At 44.3% G+C, this 10,889-nt stretch overlaps 1 protein-coding gene across 2 annotated transcripts in view; it reads left to right on the top strand.

The window, feature by feature from the left end:
* Positions 1 to 368: 368 nt before the first annotated feature.
* The window catches only part of PRR16 (proline rich 16), a 172,471-nt gene continuing 161,950 nt past the window's right edge, over positions 369 to 10,889 (top strand). For both annotated transcript variants that reach the window (XM_084503010.1, XM_084503011.1), the window contains exon 1: positions 369 to 812. In XM_084503010.1, the coding sequence (XP_084359136.1) occupies positions 651 to 812 (162 nt within the window). In that variant the 5' untranslated portion in view covers positions 369 to 650. The remainder of the gene's footprint in view (positions 813 to 10,889) is intronic.

Genomic DNA, 10,889 nt, shown 5'->3' with positions numbered 1-10,889 from the left:
AGGGTGGTGGCGGTGGTAGGGGGTGTTTCGGCCGGCACCCATTTTCGGCCGGACAGCCCGGGGGTGTCGATGCAGCACCGTGCGCTCACCTAGCCGTGCCGGGCCGGGCAGGGAGCGCCTCCCGCGGAGCACCCTCGCTGCCTCCCCCTCCCGCCGGGAGCACGGCGGGGGCGACGCCGCGGGTCGGCGGCGGCCGCTCCTCCCCCGGTCCCTTCTCTCCCGGGCCGGAGCCGGGAGCCGGGAGCCGGGAGCCGGGAGCCGGGGGCCGGGGGCCGGGAGCCGGGGGCCGGGGGCCGGGAGCCGGGGGCCGGAGCGGAGCCGAGCCGGGGGCGGGCGGGGCGAGGCGCAGGCGCGGCGCACGGCGGGCTGCAGCCGGGCCCCCGCGCCGCTCCCGGGAGCCGATGGCAGCTGCACAGCGCGGCCGCCCGGCGGAGCGCGGCGCGGCGCGGCGCCCCCGGCGCGGGATGCGCGGGCGGGCAGGCGGCGGCGGCGGCGGCGGCGGCGGCGGTGGTGGCGGCGGCGGCGGCGGTGGTGGTGGCAGCGGCTGCGACAGCTCCGGGAGCCGGAGGGACGGCGCCGGGCGGCCGGCGGCCGCCTTGCTCGCCTGACCTGCGTGCCCCCGCCGTGTCCGCGCCGGGCTGCCCCGAAGGATGTCCGCCCAGTCCAAGGGGACCGCATCCTCGTCCTCGTCGCCGTCCGAGGGGCCGCCGGCTGCCTCCAAAGCCAAGGTGAAGGAGCAGATCAAGATCATCGTGGAGGATTTGGAATTAGTGCTGGGGGACCTGAAAGACGTGGCCAAGGAACTTAAGGAGGTGAGAAGCGCCGGCAGCGGGGAGCACAGCGGACGGACCGACCCAGGGCTCCGCCGCCGTTGCCCCTGGCTTCTTCACCACTTCTTCGCGGCGGTCCCAGCAACTAGTGGCCGGGCCGGGCCGGGCCGGTGTGGCCCCCGGCCGTGCCCTGAGGGGTGTCTGTGCCTGGGTGGGTGGCGGTGCCCCAGGGGGTGTCTGTGCCCCGGGGTGTCCGTGCCCTGGGGGTGTCCGTACCCCGCCGCGGCGCCCGGAGCTGCGGGACGGGGCGGACGCGGCTGGAGCCCCCGCGTTCCCCCCGCAGCTGCCGGGCGGCCCTTCCCGGGGACTTCCCACCCTCCGGAGTTTTCATTCGGGAGGCCGGGGGTGCCCTGCGGGGACCCCGCGGAGCGAAGAGAGTGCCTGGGGAGGAATGTGCCTGGGGAGGAATGGGGGGTCTGCAGCTTTTCGGCGGATGGAGAGGCGGCTGGAGCGGGTCTCCTCCCGCCCCAGCGCGTTTAACTTTTGGCCGCCCGATGTAAGCCTGTGTGCACCCCCAGGCTGCGGCCCGGCGCCGCTCCGCCGACTGCTGAGGGTCGGGGGTGTCCCTGCTAAGGACCCCCGCACCCGGCGCCCTGAGCTGCTCGGGGTCCCTGCCCAGCCCGGCGGCAGCGGTGCGGCGGGTCTGCCTCTGCCGCTGCCTCTGCAGGCTGCACCGGGAGCCCTGTTTGTCTTGTCGATCTGGCAAGATTGCCTTTGCAATCTTTCCCTTTGCCCGTGGCGAGTGTCGTCTCCCCTAGGTTAATCTGCAGGCGGGGTGCGATTACTGCGGGGATGTTCGTAAGCAGCGAAATGCTGTAGCAGGAGAAAAACAATTTGGCTGTCCTTTTGGAGATGTGCACGTTATCTTGATTTTGCTACACAACTGGTCGACAGATGGTTGGATTATGCACCGAAATTCAAGTCCAGAGTCTCTGTGCTGCTTTATAATCCTGGATTTGACATTTATAAGAGGCTGTGTCTTTTGCTATCAAATATTAGTTTTCTATTTTAACAACATTGTCAACAAGTTTTATACAACAGACTTTTGCCATCCAAGGCAGGCTGAAATTCACCCAGTGCTTCATATGATGTTGGCAGATACATAAACACGCGGCTCACTAATCACAGCTGTTAGACTTATTCCCACCCACAACTCCAGATTTCTTCTCTCTCTTTTTTTTTTTTTTTAATATAATTTCTTAAAGTGCAGCTGTCTGCACTGCTTTTATATAAATATATATATATATTAAAGTGGAAGCAAACATTGTTTATAGAGCAGTTCTTTAAACGTTTTTAAGTCTGATAAAGCAAGCTGGCTTCTGTTGCTGCAGAAGCACATATTTCAGGACCTGGAATTCCCTGCACATAATCACTCCCAGCTTTCCTCTAGTGAGCAAACAAGATCTCTGTAGGTGGAGGTCATGTGTCATCATTTACTGTGGCATGTTTTATCTAAGCAAACGTGTCTATTCTGGTTGACTGCATCTGTGAGAGAAAATGGGGTTTACCTCTGCTTGATGGGGAAACGGCTTGTATGGAACTTCTTTTCCCAAGCAGAAGTGAAATATAAAAAGAAAGTTGTAGAACAACTGTGCTGTGACTCTATGAAGTCCTATGTATGTGTTGAAGGGTAGTAGGATTGCCAAGAGCATCTGTTTTGAGAGCAAATAGAAATATTTCTATCAAAAGGGGACTTAATTCCTGTTTGTAATCACACATGAGTTTCTGAGTAACAATTTCGTTATATATTATACAAAGGTGATACCTGTGATATCGTGACCTCTGAGGGTTGCATGTTATCGGCTTGTTTGCAACATTATCATTATGTATTACATACACTTTGTATGGCATTTATGGTCCACTGGAGTTTGCCATATGAGTACCCCCAGTTGTCTGCCTTTTGTAGTATGGACTAATCCTGTACAGGGCTTCTTGATGCATCTGAAATGTGTACCCTTTAATGTGGAAGTGAGGCAATTGATGATACTATAAATTACTAATCATGCTTTCAAATGCATTTGCAGATGTTTCATCAAAACATGTAGAAAGAGTTGGTTTATCGTTCGGTGTATTATAAAACAGAAGTAAATCTGTCCTATTTCTGTGGTTCTGTACTGTAGGACCAGGCAAGATGGTAAACTCACCCAAATTGTCTACTTCTCAAAATGTTTAGGCTATACTTTTTCTTCATGGTATGTTTGCTGCAGTCAGACTTTTGTACTACCTCTTCAGTTGTTCTTTTTTTTTTTTTTTTCTTTTTTTTTTTTTTTTTCTTTTCACTATTAGGAATACAGTATTCTGAAAATGGCCTTTCCTTCTTTTTAAATTGCCATTATGTTAAAAAGACTTACATTCTGTTTTAGTGGTAGGTTATGAGGTAGGGTTATTATTATTATTATATGAGGTAGGGTTATTATTATTATTATTATTATTATTATTATTATTATTATTATTATTATTATTGGATGTCGTTGCATTAATACTTAGTTGTGATATTGAAAATACATCATTTATAGAACTTTTTTTCTGATTATGTTTACCTGTTTTTTACTCTTAATTACCAATTATTTATTATGCAACACTTAATATATCAGTTCAGGCATTGGGATAAACTGGATGTCCTCTCCTAGTATCTTTTAGCCTTCATTTTTTATGTTTTATACTCAAAGTACCATCAAATTGTAAGATAGTTTTATTGTCTTTAGAGTGAACAGTTTTATAACAGTAAAGAATATGGCTTACAAGACTTGTATGTCATTACATTTAGCTTGTTATTGTTTACTTATGTTAATGTTTTTGCATCTGCCCTTTGTTCCAGAGCTTTTTTTCTGATGGCTGCTGCAACCAGCTTTTGTGTTTAATAGAGGCTGGGCAGGGGAACTAGGGGGAGGACAGACTGTTAAATCCAGATGCCTGAAGTTTAGAAATTTTCTGTAAAAACATAACAACAGAAACATATGGATTAAACAAATACATGCTAAGAGTTCTCATGTCTGAGAAATGGAACATCTGCCTCTTCTTATTTTTATTGGTCTTCTTAATCTGAGGTGCCCACAAAGACTGGAGGTGGAGAAGTGGTGACCAAGGGCCATGTTAGATGTAGGGGGGCTAAGTGCAGAGCTTGAGTTTATGTATGGCTAGTCCATAACTGTACTCTCTAGGGTGCTGTTAACTACGGAGGGACTCAGCCACTTCTGTCTCCTTGCTAAAAAGAAACACAAGGTGGGTGTATACCAACAGTGGGATGTGCTTTTGTGCTGGAAGAAATTACTGTTCAAAATGGATTTGAGTAGCCATTATTTGATGAATATTCCAAAGAAAAATCAAAGGAGTGCCAGATAATTGAGTAACATTGAATGTTTCTTTAGTCCAGGCTGTTTCAACGTTACGTTAGTGAAGCCTACTCTGGAGTATTGGATAAAAGACCTTTTTTTTTTTTTTTTTTTCCCTTTTCTTTTTTCTTTTTTCTTTCTTCTATAGTTGGTTTAGAAAGATGGTTATTATTAAATGTTGCTTTGTGAATTTATTTGTCAAGTACCTAAGAAATGAGGTGATGAGCACTACAGGAGACCAGAAGATGTGCTAGTTAAACTATTTTGAGTGTAAAATGCACAACGTGGCCCTAATTCTCTTACTGACTTCAGAAGGCGTTGTAGGTAGGGGGTGTGCTTGTACACCTGAGGATGCCAGGGAAAGGAGATCACATTTTTAAGACTTCACTGCTTTCACATTTTATGATGTTAGACATTTCTGGAGCCTTGCTCTTGTTTATATTAAGGAAATACTTCACCAAATCATTTGATAAATACTTCTTATTGTAATAAAAGCTCATCATGCAAAACAAATTCCTGGAAGTTATGTGTGAAACATTTGCATGGCTTTTAATTGGCTAAATAAGCTTCAACCTTTTATCAAAAGGAAGCAGCTGTGGAGCTGTTGCCAATATTTAGGATAATCCAAAATGGAGGTGCAGGAGAAACAGTAGCCCTAAGAGGCATTGCACTTGCATCAGTAAATTTCCAGTCTCTCTTAGTCTACCTCCTCTGCTCTAAATTCTTCTAAAATGTTTTGCTGAAAGAATGAATGAATGATCACCCCTCACCTAACAGCCACTTTTATTTTTCATAAATATGTGATATATATAACTTGGTTATGACTTAAATATTGTTTTCTGAGTGATGATGGAACTATTAGATGCAAAAACAAGCAACAACAAACAACAAAACAAAAAGAAACAAAATTAAAAGAACACACAGATTTTTGCAGGGGTTGATGACCTGTTTCTACAATCAGGCCAGTTATATTTTTTTAGGTGTGTGTGGGGGTAATGTATTCCCTGATCTGCATTTTTTATGTCTGGCCTGCATTGAGCATATTAGAATTTCAACACCAGTGTTTTCGATTCCTTTCTGGTTTCTGTGTTCAGCTGGTGATCCAGATGGCAGTAAGGCTCTTCAGGTTGTTCTGTGTTCATCCAGAATCTAGGAAGCTGCAGATTATATCCAACAAGAGGATTAGAGTGGTGACAATCAATCATCTATTAGTATCTCTGTTGTACATGCAGAAACAAACAGCTGTACGAAAAACATTGTGGTTCATATTGTAGCATGAAGTGTGCGGGGTTATAGTATAAGTATGGAATATACTGCATAGAGTCCTGGGGCTAGGCAAAGCAAAGCAAAATGTTTTAATCCCTTCCTTCTCCTGCTCATTCCTGCTATCAAGGAGCTGCAGCTCCTTCTGCTAGGTGGTGGCAGCTGAAGGAAGAATTTTTCAAGCATGTTTCTTCTTGCTGTTAGAAATCCCACAGATGCAGATGCCCTTCCTTACATATGGATTCTGGATGCTGGCACTCTTGAGCATTCCTTTTGGAGTGGGTCTCGCTTCAGTGCATATGGGTTTTGTACATGTGGTCAGTAACGTGTGAGGGGGGAGTATAAGATGAGGAGGGGAATGAAGCTTTCTTGGTATTTTTGTGGCTGTAGCTGAGCTCGTGGTCCAGGTCAGAGAGCAGCACCAAGTGTCGTATGCCAGGTGGCATTGTCCATTCCAAAACTTGCTTCTCTCACCAGCAGCAGACTTTTCTGTTTTCTCATTGCAGCCCTTAGTGACAGATGCAACTACGAACCATAACTGGATGTTTATTGTAAGTGCAGAGTATGATTCATTATGTAAGAGAAGCACTGCACACAGCTTTGTTGTGATCTGCCCAGGGTCCAAATGGGGCCATAAATAGTCACTGCAGGTAAATGAATCATAGTTTTCCTTTCCCTTTATTTCTTGTGGCCTATGAAGCATATATACAGTTACACACAATAGAAAAGCACAGATGTAATTACATAAAACTTTTTCAAATAGTATCAACAATGCTAATAGGGCTAAAAGGTAGCTATGAACCTTAAAGAATGTTTTGAGGTTGTCAGGACCAATTTAAAAGCTGATTTAGTACTAAGTAAAGTTGCTCTGTATCTGATTTTTAATCAAAGCTATCAATAACCTATTGTGTAACACAATGAAAGGAATAACTAGCATAAATATAGAGCACTGCTTATTAAAATCAAGAGACTTGATGGAGGGAAGCACACTGTCAATTTGTGCTAGCTATTTTGTTTTTCTAAACACTCATGTCAGCTACTTCATTCCCTTTATGCAATACTAAGCTCCTGATAGTAATGTGCATTGTGCAACCATGAGCTAAATAGAGCATATATAAATTCAGTTTTCAAATAAAAACAGTACCACACTGAAAACATGTATCTTTGTGCTAAAGTATGAACTTCACACAATCCGTGCACTACTGACCGTGATACAGAAAACAGGAGTAGTGAGGCAAGAACTTCACTCTGTAGCACTCAGACATTTGACGCTGACTTCAGCAGTAACAACAACAACGTCATGGAGGCAGAAGTTATTTTGGGTCTGCTTCATTTTTGGTAAAAGTTCAAAATTCAGAGGAATCAGTTTCTGCCATGTATGTATATGAATGTATCATAAAAAATAAATGACTTGGTTGAGTACCGTTATTTAAGTTTTGCAGATCTTTTCTGGTTCCCTCTGAAAATGAAACAATATCTCCCTTCCCATTACTCATATACCTTATGAAGTTCTGGAACAGCCCTCCCACTTCCATTCATAATCTTGCAGCCAAATTGCTGCTCACAATTGATTTATACTCAATTAATTAATGCTGTTTGGTGGAGGTGGGGTGAGGTGCACATACTCTTTTTGAGTTGAAAAAGTACTATCTCTTAGTACCTACTTCACAATATCTTTGTAAACAGCATCACTATCATCATCTAGTTTTCATTTTGTTTAGAGTTGCAAAATGTTGGTGGCTTAGAGTCTTCTCCATATGTTAGTCCTATTCTAGGCAAGTGAACTGAATGGTCAGCAACCTCACAGCTAACTCATGTGTATCCTGTTCAGATGTCCCCATACCCATCCTGAAATTTTCAGTAAGGGTTATTGTTGAGAGGCAGACACAGTGAAGGGGTCTGTTTTGCATATAGGCTGCTGTCCTGCAGCAGATATTCAGTCATGCAGGTTACATCAGCTTTGTTGCCTTTATATATATGGGTCTTCGTTTTATTTTGATATTAGCTGGGCTTTTTTATCTCCACAATAAGTAGCAGATAATGTGCTTTGTTGCCTTAGTGTAAAGGTCTTGAGGTAGAATTTCACTCAAATGTCAATGCATGGTGCATGTTACCATACTGCTGATTTTTTTTCGTGTTAGCTGTGAATGTGTTAAGCAGTGCAGCCTATACTCTGCCTTTCTCTCTCAGCTTGTGTCTGGCTCTGTACATCACTGACTTTGGTCATAGCTATCTGGAATGCTCCAAAATGCCATTTTTTCTGTACCTATGAGAGGAATGAAGACAGAGGCTGCTTCCACAGTGGAAGAGCTGAGAAAATCCCCTAGAAGATCTCTGACTGCAGCTTTCCTTGGTCAGTTGCATGTGTGTGTTGAATTACTGGGGGTGGGAGGGCTTGGTGGCTGAGCTGTTGGCATTCTGGTTTAGTTTAAGATTACTGTACTACAGCTGATTGCAGTCATGAAGAGAAATTGCCTCCATACAGGAGGAGTAGTACTGCCAGTTGTTGCTTTTGCAAAAATAATGGTGTGTTCATATGTCTTTAAAGGTTAACAAACTAATCCATTGTTTCATGCAGCATGTGCCACATTACATTACGAAGACTGAGAGCACTGGTGTTGAATCACTTCCAGATTTCATTGTAAATTATTTCTCAGTAATGTGAAAAATCCTCCAATGTTAAAACACCTTTCTTTTTTTTTTTTTTTTTTCCTCCGTTAAATCTTTTTGGATAACTGCGGTAATTATTTCAGTCTGTCATCTATGATGGTATTATGTTCTTCCCTTTAGTGTGGTGTGTTCACGGTTCTTTCAGTGGTAGAATAGCTTCACAATTGCTTCAAGGTAGAAGCAGAGTACAGCATCCTTACTTGCACTGTAGTGGTTTATGTTGTAAGAGAAGGGGACAGTTTTTGTACATCTGAAAATAATGGGGGAAGTTTAATGTTTGATTAAAGTAAGGCCATCTGCATGGGGTTCCGGAACTTTGGTCTTCTCATTGAACTGCAGAAAGTGAGCTAAGTGCTTGAAGTGTTTATTCAAAACCATCTTGTTTTGATATCTAATAACATTTGTATTTTGATGGAAAAGACATTTGTTAAAAGAGGCAGCTTATGTAACCTGAAAGATGCAGTTTAAGGAAATAAACCCAAACTGAAAACATTAACAAATAAACAGTTTGGGCTTGCATCACTATAATAATGGATTGATTTGTACCCATGTAACTCAGTAACCTCCCTGTATAAAATTATTGTGGGAAATCAAGGTCAGCATGTTGTTTCTTGTTGTTTATCTTAACAAAAACAGGTATAATTCTTTTCTTGCATGCTTTGTCATTGAGGTTCCTTTTTTTATGTTTGTTTGTTTCTGTTGTTGCTGTTATATGCCTTCTACTTTTTCTTCCACTTTGTTAGAAATGGGTAAAAAGAATATGTTCATAGTATTAATTTTCTGAATTCTTGTAAGTGCGTGTGCTAATGTGAGAGTAATTGTCAGCTAAAATTACTACTTACAGTTCAGTAGTTATTAGAGAAATAAATGGAACATATGTATATATTTTTAAATATCATAGAATCACAGACTGGTTGAGGCTGAAAGGGTATTTCTGGAAATCACCCAAACCATTCTAGAAACACCTAGAGCAGGTTGCTTGGGATCTTTTACAATTCAGTCTTGAATATCTCCAAGGATATGGAGAATACAGCCTCTCTCAGCAACTTGTGCCAGTGTTGAATCACCCTCACAGTAATTCTTTTTTCCTTCTTTTTAAGTAGAATATCCTGTATTTCAATTTTTGCCTGTTGTCCTTTCATTTAGCACCACTGACAAGAGTCTGACATTGTCATCTTATTCCTTCCAATCAGATACATATACACATTGAGATTCCCTGAGTCTTCTGCAGGCTGAAGAATCATAGTTCTCTCAGTCTCTCCTCATGTGATGTGCCTCCAGATGTGCCAGTCCCTTGGACATCTTAGAAACTTGCTTCAATGTGTTCATACCACTCTTGTGCTATGGAGCCTAGAACTTTGCACAGTACTTAAGATCTGGTGTCAAATAATCGGGTGTATATTAGGTAAAAATGCTGTGTTAGGAACATCAGCTTCCCTTGATAAACATTTCTTTGTGAACCATTAAACTTTGTGAACCATTCAGGTCAAATTTGGTGCCAGCCTGTATGGTTTCACTGAGGGCAAATCATGCCTGAGAAATTTGGTGACTTTCAATTATGGGGTTACAGCATTGGTGGATAATGAAAGAGCAACTGACATCTATCTGGACTTGTGCAAAGTGTTTATCACCATCCTGCACAATATCTTTGACTCTAAATTGGAGAGACATGGATTTGACAGATGGACCACCCTGTGAGTAAGGAAATGGGTGGATGGCTGCTCTCAAACAGTTGTGGTCAATGGTTTCATGTTCAGGTGGAAATCAGTGACAAGTGGTGTTCCTCAGATGTCGGAGCTGGGACCAATGCTGTTCAACATCTTTGTCGGCAACATGAACAATGGCATTGAGTTCACCCTCAGAGAGTTCGCTGATGACACTAAGCTGAGTGGTGCAGTGGACACACTGGAGGGAAGAGATACCATCCAGAGGGACATGGACAGGCTTGAGAAGTGGGCCTGGGTGAACCTCATGAAGTTCAATAAAGCCAAGTGCAAGGCCCTGCACCTGGGTCAGGGCAACCCCAAGCACAAATACAGGCTGGGTGGAGAATGGATTGAGAGCAGCTCTGAGGAGAAGGACCTGTGGGTGTTGGTTGACGAGAAGCTCAATATGAGTTGGTAATGTGCACTTGCAGCCCAGAAAGCCAACTGTGTCCTGGACTGCATCAAAAGCCACGTGGCCAGCAGGTTGAGGGAGGTGATTGTCCCCCTCTTCTCTGCTCTTTTGATACCCCACCTGCAGCACTGCGTTCAGCTCTGGGGCCCCAGCACAAGAAGGATGTGGACCTATTAGAATGAGTCCAGAGGAGGGCCATGAAGATGATTGGAGGGCTGGAGCACCTCTCCTATGAAGGCAGCCAGAGGGAGTTGGGGTTGTTCAGCCTGGGGAAGACAAGGCTCTGGGGAGACCTTATAGTGGCCTTCCAGTACCTACAGGGGTCGGTCCTTTGGGAAAACTGGGGAGGGACTCTTTGTCAGGGGGTGTAGGAAAATAGGTGACAGTTTTTAAACTGAAATAAGATATTTTCCTATGAGGGTGGTGAGGCAATGGATCAGATTACCCAGAGAAGTTGTGGATGCTCCATCCCTGGAGGTGTTCAAGGTGAGGTTGGATGGGGCTTTGAGCAACCTGATCTTGTGGGTGGCATCACTCACTGCCCATGGCAGGGGGGTTGGAACTAGTTGGTCTTTAAGGTCTGTTCCAGGCAAAATCGTTTTATGATGCTATAATCCTACTAGTCCCTACTTTTTTACAGACCTTTCATTTTCTTTTCCTAACCCCTGTCCTCTTT

This window comes from Aythya ferina (assembly GCF_964211825.1).
Source record: "Aythya ferina genome assembly, chromosome: Z".
Classification (NCBI taxonomy): Eukaryota; Metazoa; Chordata; class Aves; order Anseriformes; family Anatidae; genus Aythya; species Aythya ferina.
Note: the sequence above shows the minus strand (reverse complement) of the source record. Positions and strands in the feature narration are given on the sequence as shown.